Source organism: Erythranthe guttata, chromosome 10, assembly GCF_056151865.1.
Source record: "Erythranthe guttata isolate IM_541 chromosome 10, IM_541, whole genome shotgun sequence".
Classification (NCBI taxonomy): domain Eukaryota; kingdom Viridiplantae; phylum Streptophyta; class Magnoliopsida; order Lamiales; family Phrymaceae; genus Erythranthe; species Erythranthe guttata.
The window spans coordinates 12,943,393-12,960,980 of record NC_142542.1 but is presented as its reverse complement, the minus strand read 5'-3'; the positions used below and the strand labels follow the sequence as shown (position 1 = coordinate 12,960,980).

At 36.0% G+C, this 17,588-nt stretch overlaps 1 protein-coding gene across 1 annotated transcript; it reads right to left on the bottom strand.

Moving 5' to 3' along the window:
• Positions 1 to 11,713: 11,713 nt before the first annotated feature.
• On the bottom strand, positions 11,714 to 17,221 carry LOC105955010 (pyrophosphate-energized vacuolar membrane proton pump). The gene is made up of 8 exons (XM_012978711.2): positions 16,478 to 17,221; positions 14,728 to 15,302; positions 14,241 to 14,620; positions 14,030 to 14,116; positions 13,604 to 13,934; positions 12,546 to 12,956; positions 12,252 to 12,311; positions 11,714 to 12,155 (listed from the first exon to the last, which is right to left on the bottom strand). Exons 1-8 carry the CDS (start codon positions 16,713 to 16,715, stop codon positions 11,949 to 11,951), a joined length of 2,289 nt encoding a protein of 762 aa, XP_012834165.2. The 5' UTR covers positions 16,716 to 17,221; the 3' UTR covers positions 11,714 to 11,948.
• Between the last annotated feature and the right edge of the window lie 367 nt (positions 17,222 to 17,588).

The following is a 17,588-nucleotide window of genomic DNA, read 5'->3' as shown; positions in this document are numbered from 1 at the left end:
TTTATGTATTTCTAACAAAATATAGTTAGTTTTCATTGAAATCAAATAAAATAAATTAAATTTAAAAATGGGGCCCCAATTTGATGTTTGCCATTGGAGTGAAAACCTTTTTGTGAAGCCCCAACACACTATAGCAAGCCCCAAATGAGTGCTTGGGGTCTTCAATTTGGGGTCTCCCATTGGAGTTGCCCTTATTATTCTAGGTTTATGGGCTATATATCTTTCACCAATAAGCTTATCCCTTTAATATTTATTATAAATAAAGGAAACATTCATGTATATGACAATATTACACCCAAGTCTTTATACACATTTCTTAATTGTAACCCTAATTTAATCAATGTTGTCCACAAAAATCCAATTTTGACCAAAAAAAATCAATTTTGACTTTTTGTTTCAAAAACTAATTTTTTTTTTCAAAAAACAAATTGCTGCTAGTTTTCGGCGTTGACTTTTCGATTTTTTTTCTTTCGGATTTTTTCGCCGGTTTCCGGCGTTGAATTTTTTTTTTTTTTTGTTGTATGTTTTTTTCCGCCGCCGGATTCCGGTGTTGACTTTTTTAAGTGTTTTTTTAAGGGTTTTTTTTGTTTTTTACGTCTACCGCTAAACGTTGACCGTAATTGTGTTGTCATTGACAGTAAATTAACGGAATTATACTGTCAATGACAGTTAATTAACGTAATTGTACTGTCGTTGACAATACATTTATGTAATTTTTCTGCCGCTGACAGTAAATTAACGTAATATTATTATTTTTTATTTTTTGTTATTTTTTTTTTGTTTGATTTGGTGACAAGTCAACGTAATTATATTACTGTCGTTGACAGTAAAATAACTGTAAACACAATAATATTATTGTCAACAACATCAATATTATTATTTTTTGGGTTTTTTGTTTTGTTTGAGTTAACGTAATAATATTACTGTCTATTATTGTAATATTACTGTAAACACAATAATATTACTGTGGTTAACAGTAATATTACTGTTGTTATAATAATATTGTTGTCAACCACATCAATATTATTATTTTGTTTGAATTTTTTTGTTTGTTTGAGTTATTCACGGAGTAAATTAATAATATTACTGTCTATTATTGTAATATTACTGTGGTTGACGGTAATATTACTGTTGTTATAGTAATATTATTGTCACTCACAGTAATATTAATTCTTTTGGCTTTTTATTATGTTTACATTTTGAAACACGTGGATTATTTCCACATTGTGTTTTTAACTTTCTTATTTTTTAAACTTAATTTTAGGTATGGAATAAATAGTGCTTAGTGGGCTAAGTAGTGCTTAAGTGGGTTTAATTGTGAATATTATTCTAACTCCTTAAACTAACCCACTAACCCACTAACCCATGTTCTTGAGTGCTCTTGTAGTTGGTTTTCTTGCAGATCATGGGCTGAGGAGTGGATGCTTGGAATGCCTATAAATACCGACTTCAATACTCAAGGAAGATAATCGATTCTATGAAATAAAAACCGAGGGCTGAAGAATATTCACGAGTGTTTTAGAGTGGTTTTAGAATCGGTCGTTTGTACTCCTCATGAGTACAATCTTTACGTACTCCTTATGAGTACATTCTTTACGTACTTCTCATAAGTACATTCTTTGTAGTCTAGATTGTTTAGTATATATGTTTCTAGACTTGGTTGTAAGAATGATCAAGATAGTGATTCATTCATAAGTTCTGTACGTACTCTTTATGAGTGCATTCTTTGAAATCTAGAATTTTTAATATTTTTCTTTTAGTATCTAGATTTGGTTGTAAGAGTGATCTTGAAAAAGATTCATTCATAAGGAAGAAGTTTTCGCACTCTTCTGTTTGTATTCTTAGAATACTGTTTTTAATATATTTTTTCCGTCCTGTAAAGGGCAAGTTCACAAGTCTTTACTTGTGAACATTTTTAATTCAGAGTACTGTCTTTTAATCTTTATACTTCCGCTGCATGTTGTCTCAAGTGTCACAACATTTCAGATAACATCTCTGTAGTAAACGAATTCGGGACCATAAATTATTTCAATTGGCATCAAGAGCCAACACTTGACGTATACTAAGTGTTTGTTCCTATTCTTTTTCAGAAACGAATTCGTGATGGATACTCAGATGACTGCTTCTATGCGACCTCCTGTACTCGACGGCACAAACTACACCTACTGGAAAGTCAAGATGAGGGCATACATCAAAGCCATTGATGAGAGAGCCTGGAGATCCATTCTCACTGGATGGAAGGCACCAACAATCACAGATGCAGATGGGGATGTATTTCCAACACCAGAGCTACGGTGGACAGCAGATGATCTATCAAATGCCAATCAAAACTCCAAGGCGTTGAATGCAATCTTCAATTCAGTAGATTTAACAATGTTTAAATTGATTTCAGTATGCACTTCTGCAAAGGATGCATGGGAGGTTCTACAGCTACATTGTGAAGGATCAGATAGTGTCAGAAGAACCAAGCTCAGATTACTCTCTTCCAAATTTGAGAGACTGAGAATGGAGGAAACTGAAACAATTTCTCAGTACAATGAGAAGTTGATTGATTTGGCTAATGAATTTCAATCCTTAGGTGGTCCTTTAAGCAACGAGACACTGGTGAATAAGGTATTGAGAACTCTTCCAGAAAGGTTCAGCATGACGGTTACTGCTATTGAGGAGGCTAAAGATACATCATCTCTACGGCTGGACGAATTAATTGGAAGTCTCAAGTCCAGAGAGATGAACTTCGAAGATCAAAGAAAGGAGAAAGGAAAGACTATCTCAAATGCACTTCAGGCAGAATTGGAGAAAGAAGATGTTGCTCCGGAGTTTGATGATGATGCAGAGGAATGTTTCAACAATGTTGCATTCCAAATTCAGAAATTCAATAGGGCATACAGGCGAAGTGGAATCAAGCCCAGACAATTATTTCCAGATGGCTCTTCGCAAAATCGACAAACTCAGCCCCGAAACAGATCTACTTCACAGAGAACATTTTCTCAAACACCTTCTCAGAACACTTCTAAAAATTCTTCATTTGTTCGTTCAAATTCTGAACCACCTAACTTAGATCACATTAAATGCAGGGCTTGTTCAGGATTTGGACATTATGCAAATGAGTGTGCAAATACCTTAAGAAGAAGAGGAATGAGTTTGATTTGTGCTGTCAGTGATGAGGAGGAAGAGCAACCTGAACAAACAGAGGAACAGCAATCCACTAAACAAGCTCTCTCTGTCAGATATATCACTGGAAATGCTTCTGAAACAGAATCACTAAGAGTTTCCATGGATGCTGCAACACTTTCTGAAACACTTTCAGTAACTGAAATTTCTGAGTTAAATACTGATCATTATACATGTTTAAACTCTATTTCTTTGAATGCAGCAGAATCCAGTAATGAAGCAGTTAGTGATGAGGAACAAATGTACAAGAAATTGTTCAGTGACTTGGAGAAGAAGACTCATGCTCTAGATGCAGTCAACAAGGAAAATCCTTCTCTCAAAGAAACAATCACTCATTTGGAGGTTGGTATCACCAAGAAGGATCTTGAACTGGCAAAGGTGAAAGATGAACTCAAAGAAGCGACTCTAGCAATCAAGAGGATGAATACCGACACAACTAAACTCAAAGAGATTGTGTCACTGGAAAAGTACAACAAAAATGAAGGTCTAGGGTTCAAGAAACAAGTGAAGAAACACAAGCCAGTGAAGAAGAAAGAAGTTGTCGTTGTCAAAGAGAAGAGTTCAGATGGCAAGGAATCCAGGAATTTCACAGTCACCACTTCAGAGTCCAGAATAAGGGGATGCATTTGTCATTATTATTTCTCACCAGGACATATTCGTCCATTTTGTGAAAAACTCAGTAGTGACAAAATGTTGTACAAAATGAGCCACAGCACTCCAGGGAACACCTCCAAGAAAAAGGTAGAATTTACCAAAAAGGAGTGTAGAATATGGACTCCCAAAGGTAAACTTATGTACAAAGCAGTATACACTTCTTTAAATGCTAACATTTCAGGTTCATGGTACTTTGATAGTGGATTCTCTAGGCACATGACTGGAACTAAAGAATTTCTATCAAACTACCATACACTCAATGGAGGACGTGTAACGTATGGAGGAGGAGCTAAAGGCAAAGTGGTTGGACGTGGAACACTCAGTATTGAGGGACTTCCAAAACTTTCAAATGTCTTACATGTTGAAGGATTGGGGTCAAACCTCATCAGTATTAGTCAATTATGTGATGATGATCTACGGGATCAATTTGATAAATACTGTTGTTGTGTGTTTGATAATCAAAATCATTGTGTACTGACAGGTTCCATATCAATGGATAATTGTTATCAAACAGGTGACACCATCTCAAGCAAGAGCTCAAGAGTAAGTGAACTAGAGCTGTGGCACCAGAAACTAGATCACACAAACTTCAAAAATCTGAAGCTGCTCAACAAGTACAATGCCATAAGAGGAATTCCTGATCTCAAGATCAAGAACATTCCTATATGCGGAATGTGCCAGAAGGGAAAGCAAACTAGAGTATCACACAATGTGTTACAACCCGTTGGTACCACCATTTGTTTTGAACTTGTACATATGGATCTTATGGGTCCTATAGAGGTAGAAAGCCTAGGTGGTAAATATGTATTTGTGTGTGTTGATGATTTTTCAAGATATACTTTGGTGTATTTTTTAAGAGAAAAATCTGGTCTAGAATACATGCATGTGTTTGGATGTGTTTGCTATGTCCTAAATGATAGAGATCATCTAGCTAAGTTTGATTCAAAAAGTGATTTGAGTTTATTTATGGGATACTCTAATAACAGTCATGCTTATAGAGTATATAATCTAAGAACTCGAACCATTATTGAATCTGTAGATGTGGTATTTGATGACTTTGCTGATCTCCGCAGTAAAACAGCTGAAGATGAAGTTGATGACTTAATTGCTGAAAAAGAAACAACAGAGGAAGACACTTCTACCACAGAGAGCCCATACACAAACAGTCCAGCCTTAAGAGAAGAAGGTGTTGAGCCAAGTGTCACCACATCTGACTCAACACATCCTACAGAGACTGAATTGCAGCCAATCTTTGATGTCTGCAGAAAGGAACCCTCAAGTAGAATTCAGAAAAATCACCCGTCTACTCAAGTAGTGGGAGATATCTTTGATGGAATGAGGACCAGGAGAAAAGAGAGAGTAAACTACAGAGATATGGTAAGATTTGCAAATTTATCTTCTGAATGTGCACTAACTGGAACCACTTGTTTTGTGTCTTCAGTGGAACCAAGGAATATTGCAGAAGCTCTGAAGGATGAATTCTGGATCAATGCAATGCATGAAGAATTGAATCAATTCATCAGGAATGATGTTTGGTACTTAGTTCCCAGACCAAGCCATGTAAATGTGATAGGAACTAAGTGGATCTACAAGAACAAAACTGATGACAAAGGTACAGTTGTTAGAAACAAGGCTAGGTTAGTAGCACAAGGATACACTCAAATTGAGGGTATAGACTTTGATGAGACCTTTGCTCCAGTAGCTAGAATTGAATCTATTAGATTACTTCTTGCTATAGCCTGCTTTCTTAAAATCAAACTGTATCAGATGGATATCAAAAGTGCATTTCTGAATGGAGTTTTAAATGAAGAAGCATATGTAGAACAGCCAAAGGGTTTTGAAGATTCTGCCAAACCTAATCATGTTTTCAAGCTTAAGAAGGCACTGTATGGTCTTAAACAAGCTCCTAGAGCTTGGTATCAAAGACTCACTGACTTCTTACTTGAAATACAGTTCAAAAGAGGGGAGGCAGACAGAACCTTGTTTGTTAGAAGAACTAATAATCATATCATTATTGTTCAGATATATGTTGATGACATTGTTTTTGGCTCTACTTGTGCTAACCTTTTGCAGTCTTTTGTAGATTCTATGTCTCACACTTTTGAAATGAGTATGGTAGGGGAGTTGAATTACTTCTTAGGACTCCAAATCAAACAAACAGGTGAAGGAATGTTTGTGAATCAAAAGAAGTATGCTCTCAATCGGGTCAAAAGGTTTGAGTTGGAATCAGCCAAGCACATGAAAACTCCAATGGGTTCCAGTCAAAAACTGTCGAAGGATGATGTTGCAGAAGATGTCGACAGCACTCTCTACCGAAGCATGATTGGAAGTCTTCTGTATCTAACAGCAAGCAGGCCTGACATTATGTTTAGTGTTTGTGTGTGTGCCAGATATCAAGCTAATCCCAAGGTCACTCATCTTAAAGCTGTGAAGAGGATTATTAGGTATGTTGCAGGTACAGTAGACTTAGGGATTCAATTTTTCAAAGACACAAATACAAACTTGATAGGCTTTAGTGATTCTGATTGGGCTGGGGATATTAGTGACAGAAAAAGCACCTCAGGTGCATGTTTCTTTCTGGGGAATAATCTAGTTTCTTGGTTTAGTAGAAAGCAAAACTGTGTATCTCTTTCAACAGCTGAATCAGAATATGTAGCTGCTGGAGGGTGTTGTGGTCAACTAATTTGGATGAAACAAATGTTGGGGGATTATGGGTTAACCAGTGATACCCTGACCATATATTGTGATAATTCAAGTGCTATTGACATTTCAAAAAATCCTGTTCAACACTCACGAACTAAACACATAGATATTAAACATCATTTTATTCGTGATATAGTTGAGAAAAATATTGTGTGCTTAAAGTACATTCCTACAGAAGATCAACTGGCTGACATCTTTACAAAGGCATTAGATTATGAGAGGTTTTCAAAACTCAGAAAATCTCTCGGGATGTGTACTCAATAAACATGTCCTGAAACGTGTTGCAGCATCTCATCAAATATCTTAAGCTGCAACACAATTTACTGAAGCATTAGCTTCATTAAATAATGACTTCACTGTGATGTATTATTTCCTAAATCAGTAACTGGAAGTCTTTCACCTTGAAACGTGATCATGCTTCATGTAAACATTTAGCCAATAATTACACTCACATAAGTCAAACTCCTCTATTTTGATAGTCATATCTTAGTAACTGAGGAACCTTCAAACTGAACACTTGATCATGTTCCATGTGAATTGTTTGACTTGAAAATAAGAGTTTTTATATATATATATATATTAAAAAAAAAAAAAAAAAAAAAAAAAAAAAAAAAAAAATTAAATATATATATATAATTGTATCTATGCCTGTCAGCAAATTTTTCTCACTATCAATCATTAATAAATGAATTGTTTCTATTTTTGTGAATATTTCATGAGTGCTACGGTTTTATTTATTTTTTTTGTTGAATTATCCCTATTTATATGGGTCATGGGTACATGGGTTAATTCCTTATTATTCCACTAAGTCCACTCCTTATTGTGCCATGTGTCACGTTTTGTTTTAAACTGCCACATAAACCTTTATTCTCCTTAATCACACTTTCTCCAAGAAAAACGCACACCACTTCTTCACCTTCTCCACTTCAATTTTTTTTCTGCAAATTAGGGCTTATAAATTTTGTGCTTCTTTTTTCGAAAATTCACACTCAAAAATCAAAAGCACAAGAAGCAATTTTTATCTACTGTATCATGGCATCTCCTCCTAGAAATCCTCTTCCAGCCGCAGTTGGTGATGTCCACAACGATGCTGCAGCACCTGAACCAGCAGACCCAAATCTGGCCATCATCGTTCATCCTGTCAACCTTGAAGCTATGCCGATCAGCTTTATTGAGCCCGGAGACGAGATGAATCCGATTGACCCAAACAACTTCCAGAACGTGGGTCCCTCTTCCAATACAGGAAGGATTCCAACTCGCCGGTCCAAGCGCATGAATTCCTTCCCAGATCTGAATGCTACTGGATCACAACGCCGAAGGGGAAGACATTCTCCCAGCAGAGGCAGCAGAGGTAGAAGAAGAGGCAGCAGAGTCGGTCGCACTCCAGTTAGGCCAAACCCACCAAGAGGCCTTCATTTGGTTGATGAAGAAGGAGATCCTATTTTTGCAGAACCAAGCCCAAGCTCTCTCATCAAGCTCCACTGAGTCATCTTCCAAAGACTCACCTCCACTAGCATCAACTCAGGGGGAGACATCACAGCCCAGCATGGCAACAACAGCTTCTCAACATTCTGTTCCTGAAGATGTTGCTGCACCTGTTCTAGAAGATGCTGCTGCACCCACTGCTTCAACAGATGTTCCTCAGAATGCTTCTGAGGGTGCTGCTCCCTATCAGGATGAAGAAATGCCTGATTTTTCTGGGATGTCTTCTGCAGAGCATGTTGACATTCCCACTGTTGATGCTCAGGAGTTCACCACTACTGAAGAAACTCCATCAGTTCCTCATGCTGACCCCCTGGAAACCCTGGCAGAAGCAGTTCAAGCAGATACAGCACCTTCCCAGGCTGAAGAGGAAAAGAAAAGTGATGACAGTTGGGAAGCGCCCTTGCCTCTTTCCGCAAGAATTTGCCATCCTCAGAGTCAGACAGTGATTCTTCCGAGGTCTCATCTCAGATGGAAGAAGATGCTGCTTCACGTGTTGCATCACCTGAGCCAGCATACATCCCAGGCGAACTTGAAGACTCAGAAGAAGAGGAATCTTCTGAGGAAGAAGAGCTGAAATTGAATGGGAATGATCTGTCAACTCCTTTTGAGGTAAACAATACTTTCAGTACAATCTTTTATTTTGAATCTGATTCAAATCATGAATTGCCAATTCATTGAGGAGAAGAAAATTTCCAAGGATGAGTTTAATAGACATAGGATTACTGATTTTCTTGATCAAAGAAAAATCCTTAGTCTAGTTGAGATTGTCTGTCCTTATGATCCCTCTGTTGTGAAGGAATTTTATGCCAATTTACAAACCTCTTTTTTAAAGAAAAATTCTCCAAACTTTGGAAAAGTTTTTTTTTGTGCGAATCAATTTTCTCTTTTTCTCCCAAAATTATCAACCCTCATTTACAAACTCCTACTGTGATTGATGAAGATAATTATGGTGATTTTACTAAGGTTTGTAAAACTACTTTTTGGCAATCGTTTTAAATTCTTCTCTCATCTACTTCATTCTGCTTTCTCACACTTGGCATGATAATTATTTTTCAAAATTTTCTCAAAGCTCCTCATGTCCAAGATTTCCCTGGAATGGAGATAATTTCCTCTCAACTGAATCAGGTCAAAATAATCTTGGTACTGAAGGTGTTGCTCCTCATGTTGACAACATCCCTGACATTCTTGTTTCTGTTCCTAGAGATCTCTTGTTACAACAGCTTACTCATTCTCTAGCTCAGATTACCTATCACCAGTCCACGGTGGAAATGCTTCGAAAAACTCTTTCTGATCAAAAAGGGGGAGAAAAAGCTAGTCATGAAGCTGAAGCAGGGACTTCTCATCTCTTGGATGCCAGAGGCAGAAAACAAGGAGTTAATGAAGAAGGAGCAGAGGAAAGCAGCAGCTGATACTGAGGAGACTTTGGATATTGTTCTGTTTTGTTTTGTTCAGTGATGAAGGAGCAGCAGCTGATATTTTTTATGAACAATATTTGGTTTTGTTCTGTTGTTATTTTCCTCTGAACTTTTATGTTAATGTTGGTTGTCAAATTCAGGGGGAGTTCAAGCAATGACTCAGGGGGAGTTAAGCTAAAATTTAGTTTTGATCAGAAAGTTAAAAAGGGGGAGTTTGAAACACGTGGATTATTTCCACATTGTGTTTTTAACTTTCTTATTTTTTAAACTTAATTTTAGGTATGGAATAAATAGTGCTTAGTGGGCTAAGTAGTGCTTAAGTGGGTTTAATTGTGAATATTATTCTAACTCCTTAAACTAACCCACTAACCCACTAACCCATGTTCTTGAGTGCTCTTGTAGTTGGTTTTCTTGCAGATCATGGGCTGAGGAGTGGATGCTTGGAATGCCTATAAATACCAACTTCAATACTCAAGGAAGATAATCGATTCTATGAAATAAAAACCGAGGGCTGAAGAATATTCACGAGTGTTTTAGAGTGGTTTTAGAATCGGTCGTTTGTACTCCTCATGAGTACAATCTTTACGTACTCCTTATGAGTACATTCTTTACGTACTTCTCATAAGTACATTCTTTGTAGTCTAGATTGTTTAGTATATATGTTTCTAGACTTGGTTGTAAGAATGATCAAGATAGTGATTCATTCATAAGTTCTGTACGTACTCTTTATGAGTGCATTCTTTGAAATCTAGAATTTTTAATATTTTTCTTTTAGTATCTAGATTTGGTTGTAAGAGTGATCTTGAAAAAGATTCATTCATAAGGAAGAAGTTTTCGCACTCTTCTGTTTGTATTCCTAGAATACTGTTTTTAATATATTTTTTCCGTCCTGTAAAGGGCAAGTTCACAATTCTTTACTTGTGAACATTTTTAATTCTGAGTACTGTCTTTTAATCTTTATACTTCCGCTGCATGTTGTCTCAAGTGTCACAACATTTCAGATAACATCTCTGTAGTAAACGAATTCGGGACCATAAATTATTTCACATTTGTTGAACGGTCAACATAGTAATATTACTCTATTACAAAATAATAATGAGTTTTGTTGTCTTAATATTACTATGCTAGAGATTAATATAGCAATATTACTGTGTTAAAATGTAGTTTAGTTAATTTTACTGTGTTTAACAGTAATATAGTTAATATGTAATATAGTTAATATTACTGTCAATCACAGCAATATTGTTGTTTAAACGAAAAAAAAAATTATTACAGAAAGAAAGAAAAAAAAATCGTGAAAGTCAACGCCAGAATCCGGCGGCAAAAAAAAATTGAAAATAAATTTAAAAAAAAAAAATTGGGTCAAAATTGAATGATTTGTGAAATTTGGGGTCAAAATGAGGTTAAATTAAATTAAGGATGAAATTAGAGCATATTAAAGTATGAGGGTCTATTTTAGTCTTTTACAAAAATATAGACCATGTGTGGACTTATTTGTAAAGGAGTTTTTTGTCTGGATCTCTTTTTGAATAAGTACCCATTGATGGGATTATTTGTAATGACCCATAAACTTATTTCTTCTAAAAATATAATTTTGACCCTTGTAATAGGCTCAATTAATAAACTTACAACTAGCAACTTTTTTCAATTCTAACATAATTTCTTCATTTCGATTTTTTCTTCATTTCAATTTTCTCTGCCGCTGCGTCTTGCAGTTTCTCTTTGCTTTCAAACCCAACTTTTTTTTCTTCTTCCTTCTCCGCAGTGGCGCCCCTGTGCTCAAGCTTTCTGTCCATTGGCGTTATGCTTCGACAAATTAGCCACTTACAGATAACTTCTACTTTTCTCTTATGTAATTTCAACATATTTTGTAATTTTAGGGATAATAGAAATTCTTGATTGTGTTGCAAACAGGAAGGATTATAACACTCGTTTGATGCTAGAATTTTTCTATTCTTATTTTGTTCTCAATATTTTTGTTCTTTTTCTTTTCTTTCTCAAAAAAAATCCAAAATTTCTGAAGTTCCAAAAATTCAGAATCGGAACTCGTTGCCGAATATTTTGAAATCGGAAATTTTCCAAAAAACTTTTTCCGATTCAATCCGTCCGATTTCCACCCCTAGATATGAGTGTTGGTTTAATTGATATGAACGATAGTGATTGTAGTGATAGGACAATCAGTTTGGGAGGATTCTGATCATCTCTGGGAGCATCTAAAAGTGATGGGATATAAGATGAAATTAGCCTGAAAAATAAGTTGCCAAAAACAAAAAAAAAAAGTAAAATGGGAGAATAAAATGTCGATTAACTCAGTGAAAGAATAGAGTACAGTTGATGGAAAATTTTCTCCTCAGAATCTTTTAAGAGGATAATAAACAGTTTGGAAGGCAAGAAGAAACCAAAATACTAGAAATGGAGCTGAGATTACAAAATGTGGGAGGAATGGGCAAAATACATGGAGTTCGTCATCGTCGTCGTCATCATCATCATCGTGACATCATCATCATCATTGTCCCCTGTTTAGAAAAGCTTGAAGAGCAAGCCACCATGAGTAGCAAAGAAGGGGGCAAAGACGAGGGATTCAACAGCCATAAGCTTGATAAGAATGTTGAGCGAAGGTCCGGAGGTATCCTTGAGTGGGTCCCCGACTGTGTCTCCAATTACAGCTGCCTTGTGTGCGTCCGACCCTTTTGGACCCAGTGTCCTTGCATGCTCTGAAGCACCAGCCTGTAATAATTTCCCAAGAGACGAGTACAGATTCAATCCTTCAGTCACCGTTTACTGTAGCTATTTCTTTTTTTAATAATAATAATAATCATTTACCTCGATGTATTTTTTGGCATTATCCCAAGCACCACCGGTGTTTGATGCAGAGATGGCAATCTGCATTACGTAAATGAAAGGGGTATAAGTGTCAAATTTCACAAAGATTCTTAAACAGAAAAACCATTTAGGCTCCATTTGGATTGAATGATTTTTGGGAGAGTTTTCAAATCCATAATAACAAAATCATGTACATACACATATATATATACATATATATATATATATATATATATATATATAGAGAGAGAGAGAGAGAGAGAGAGAGAGAGAGAGAGAGAGAGAGAGAGATACCTGAACACCAGAGACGAGAGAACCGGCAAGAACACCAGAGAGTGTTTCGACGCCAAAGAAAACACCGACAATGAGAGGAGTAAGCATAACAAGAGCACCAGGAGCAATCATCTCTTTGATAGAAGCATCAGTTGAGATCTTAACGCAAGTTGCATAATCGGGCTTTTGAGTGCCCAACATTATACCAGGCATTGTGTTGAATTGCCTTCTCACTTCTTCAACCATCTTCAAAGCTGCACTCCCGACACTCTTCATTGTCATTGCTGAGAACCAATATGGAAGCATTGCACCCACTAGCAAACCGATGAACACTTTCGGGGTCAAAACGTCCACTTTCGAAATTGCCGCTCGGCTCACAAATGCACCGAATAGTGCAAGTGACACAAGTGCAGCTGATCCAATCGCAAATCCCTGAAAATAAAAGGCAAAAATGTTGGCCAAGAAATGATCTAAAGACGGGTTATTATATTGATAAAAATTAGTTAGAGGTGTAAATTGGAACAGTATTTCCTCAATTCCGCTGATTCCGATCAGAATATTTTCGAGTTTGGAACCATATTTTTCATTCCACAAGTTCCGATTTTCGACTGTCCATTTTTTTTGGTACAGAATTGAAATTACAATGGAAGTATCAATATTATTATATTTAGGTGACTAATAATAGAAATTCCTATTTCCGTCGATTCCAAAAAAAATTCAAATTTGGAACAACTTTTTTCATTCTAATTTCAAAAAATTCCGAATCTTTTTGAGACGGAATTCGAAATAATTTTTCACTTGCGAAAAAAAAGGAATTTTTCCAGAAGTGGTTATATTGCTCAACATTATTAACAAGGGTAAATTATTGAAGTACCTCATGAACTATGGTCAAATTCCCAAAAAAAACCTCGTGTATTCATAATTACCAAAAACAAAAACCCGATTACTAATTATATATATATATGCTTGATAAAAAAATCATTATAATAAGAAAATATTGGTTAAAAGATGATCTACTTACATTGATCAAAAACATAATACAATAATATTAATTTTAGCATAAAAAAAACATTAGTTACCTTTCCGATAGCTGCGGTGGTGTTTCCTGCAGCATCAAGGGCATCGGTTCTCTCACGAATAACGGCGCTCATGCCAGCCATCTCAGCAATACCACCAGCGTTGTCACTGATTGGTCCGTATGCATCTATCGCCAAACCAGTCGCTATTGTGCTCAGCATTCCTAGTGCAGCTACTGCTATCCCATACATCGCTGCAAAGCTGAAACTGACGAAAATGCTAATTGCTATGGCGAATATCGGAATTATCACTGATTTGTATCCCAATGCAAGCCCGAAAATCACATTTGTAGCTGCTCCAGTTCTGCATGAGTCTGCAACATCCTGTACTGGGCTGGAAAAACAACAAGAAAACACGACTTTCAATCGGCCGTTTATATTCAATAATTATTACTTCATTTTAGATCCTTTTTTTTTCAAGAAAGATACCTGTAAGCATTGCTCGTGTAGTACTCTGTGACAAACCCAATGATTAGGCCAGCCCACAAACCAACAGCAACACACAAAAATAATTGCCTGCATAAAATGAAAAGCAAAAAAACGAAATATTCTTTTCAAAAAAATCTCATGAAAATATAGTATTCAAAATTTTCCAATGATTAACGAAAAACAAAAAATCCCAGAGCTATACTGAACTCACCAGCTCTTAACTTCTTTCTGGACTCCGAAATTGAATATTGTGAAGGAGGAAGGAAGGGCAATCCAACTAACGAGAGCTATTCCAACAGTCATCAACACAGTCGAGATAACAAGTTGCTTCTTCAGTGCCGGCTCAATTTGGTCAACCTCTTTGACCTCAAAGAAATCAGTTGCAAATAAGGTGGTCAACAAACAAACGATTATTCCCACGGAGCTCACTAATAGAGGATACAGCATAGCAGTGAATTCATGGTTTATCCCAAAAGACGAGATCGAAGCAACAACAAGTGCAGCACAAGAAGACTCTGCATACGACCCAAATAAATCGGACCCCATTCCAGCAATATCCCCAACATTGTCACCAACATTATCTGCAATCACCTGCACAAAAAAAAAAAAAAAACAAAAACAAAAAAAAAATCTCAATATTTAAGTTGCAGATGAAAGAATTAAGTAATAATTCTGAGAAGATTACTATCTGCACTTACAGCCGGGTTCCTCGGGTCATCTTCCGGAATATTCCTTTCTACCTTGCCCACAAGATCCGCCCCTACATCAGCAGCTTTGGTGTAAATACCGCCAGCAACTCTACCAAAAAGAGCCATAGAAGATCCACCAAGACCATACCCCGTTATAGCCTCAAAAAGTCCTTCCCAATCATCTCCATAGTACAACTTGAAGAGGTTTATGACAATGTACAAAACGAGAAGCCCATTTGCAGCGAGAAGGAAGCCCATAACTGCACCAGATCTAAATGCAACGATGAAGGCTTTTCCTACACCCTTTCTAGCCTCTAAAGTAGTACGGGCGTTGGCATATGTGGCAATTTTCATTCCAAGAAAGCCAGAAATGACAGAAGTGACTGCACCGAGAATGAAGGCTACGGTGCTGAAAGCAGCTGTGGCAAGAGCGGGCTTGCACAGTTTGGTTGCGTCGTAAGTACAAGTTTGCGGCTTTGTGCTGAATCCCTCTACTGATCCGAGGAAGACGAAAATCACGACGGCAAAAGCAACCATGAATACGCCAACATATTTGTACTCGGTGTAAAGAAACGATGTTGAACCTGTTACGTAACAGTAATATAAGCAGAAGTTGGGTCAGAAAAGTAATCATGCGTATTTGTTGGTCAAGTTTCCGTTTCGAGTTTCTTGAGAAAATTCATTTTAAACAAGCATCAAAAAGCTTCTTTAAAAAAATTTATCAAGACGACATGGAGATTTTACAGTATGCATCAATCTCTTGCATTAAGATTTCCATCATAAGCTAAGAAACACATTGTCAAAAAGATTGTACCTCGTTTACTAGTATCAGCTTATAACACATATTAAATAGTTCTGTGGAATTAAATCATTTTCCCATTTTAACAGTTGAAATAGAATGGAGATAACATTGTTTAAGTAATTATCCTTAAAAAACTATATTCTTCACGAATATGTCTTTTTGTTCAACTTCAGAACTATTCGAATTCGAGAATTCTTTCATCAGCCTCGTTGAAATGCCGGAACATTAAAGAAAGAGAAAAAAATCCCATGTGATATGTGAACAAGATCTATGAGATATCTTTAAACACACATTACACAACAAGAATGAAAAAAGGGGAAAGGAGAATAGATCACCAGCAACATTGTTTATTTATTTATTTGTTTGTTTTATTATACAGGGCCCATTGGATGAGTGAATAAAAAGCAAGATAGTCGGAATTAAAGTATGTAACATTGCGTGCCGGTTAATAAAATCCAACTTCTATTAATACAATAATTAAACAAAGGCCAAAGACTGAAAAAAAGTCCAAGTCACCTCACACGTGTTCACATATGAAACAATAAGAAATGAAGAAGAAAAAGAAGAAGAAGAAGATAGATCTTTATGAGATTGTGAATGAATCCACAGAAAAGAAAACAAAAAAGAAACAAACTTTATGCTCAAAATTGCCCATTAGAAGAGAGAGTAAATGCATTTATATGAAAAAATGGAAAGATCTGAACATTAACCCAACAAAATAAATAAATATATATATATATATATATATATATATATATATATATATATATATATATATATATATATATATATATATATATATATATATATATATATATATATATATATATATTAATTATGTATTTTTCAAATGTGTAAATCGAAAGTGAGCCGATAAAAGATAAAAGCACACATACAAAAAAATCGAGATCCATAAATCCCCAAAACCCACGGAAATGGGGGGGAAAATTAAATTACCTTCAGAGATGGCGGCTTGGATCTCGGCGCACTTGCGAACGACGGCGTGATCACTGACGCCGTCCTCCTCCTCAATGAGCGGCTCCGAGAAACCATTTTTGGCGTCGGATTTTTCCGACGAAACCTTGACCTTGGCGACGAAATACCATTGCAGGAGAGCGAAAGCTATTCCAACTAAAGCGCATACAGGGATGATAATCTGAGTGCCGAGATCTGTGAGCAGTGTCGATTCGGCCATCTCTCTCTCTCTCTAACTCTCTCTCTCTCTCTCTCTCTCTAACTCTCTCTCTCTCCTCGGTTTTGGGGAAAAATATGCTCTACTCAGTATCAGTAGTGAGAGAATGTGAGGAGGTGAAAAGAAGAGGGCGAGAATTTATGAGTAGGGATTGGGGGGGGTGGTGTTTTATTTGTGCCGCAGTGTGTGTTGTGTGTGTTGGGGGTGGGGTGCTGGCAGTTGGCACATTGCCTGTGAATGGGATGTCTTAAATGTGGTAGTTTTTCTTTTCTTCTTTTTTTTCTCGTTTTTTTTTTATTGTTATTTTTTTTTTTTTTTTTGTGATATAAAACAAATGAAAATATTGCTAGCTTTTGATATTCAATTATAAGCTACTACTAGCTCTCATTTTGAATTATTTTTTAGTCATAGCTGGGAAGGAAATTGGAATGGAATTTCTGATTTTTGTCGATTCTAATACGAAATTTTTCGATTTTGGAACAATATTTTTCTATTCCAAAATTTTGTAAGGATTTTTTTTTTTTTGGATTGGAATTTGAATATATATGTTTGGTAAGCTTTTGGCTTCCCTTTCCATTTTATTTTGGAAAAGGTGTTCAGAGAACAAACTAAAAATAAAGTAAAGTTTGTTAAACTTTTTTGAAGAGGCAATTTGTATTGTACTGTAGCCGGTCAAATCATGTCTGCAGATGTTGGGAAAATGTATTTTGTAAAAAGAATTGAAATATAAAGTGATTTTAGTTTTAAACTTTTTATTTTTGTGAAGATATTTTTTAAATGTAGCAGTCAAATCATGTTTGTTAGATAGAGAAACATTTGAATTTTTTTGGAGAAAACTTTTGAAAATATTTTAGAAAACGGTAACAAACATAGTTG

Bases quoted from the DNA above. Each gene is read 5' to 3' on its own strand.
- LOC105955010 (XM_012978711.2), bottom strand. From the start codon at position 16,715: ATGGCCGAATCGACACTGCTCACAGATCTCGGCACTCAGATTATCATC. The intron at 14,621-14,727 runs GTAAGTGCAGAT...TTTTTTGTGCAG, and splicing joins ATGACCCGAGGAACCCGGCT to GTGATTGCAGATAATGTTGG. The intron at 12,312-12,545 runs GTATCTCTCTCT...TACGTAATGCAG, and splicing joins CTCTCGTCTCTGGTGTTCAG to ATTGCCATCTCTGCATCAAA.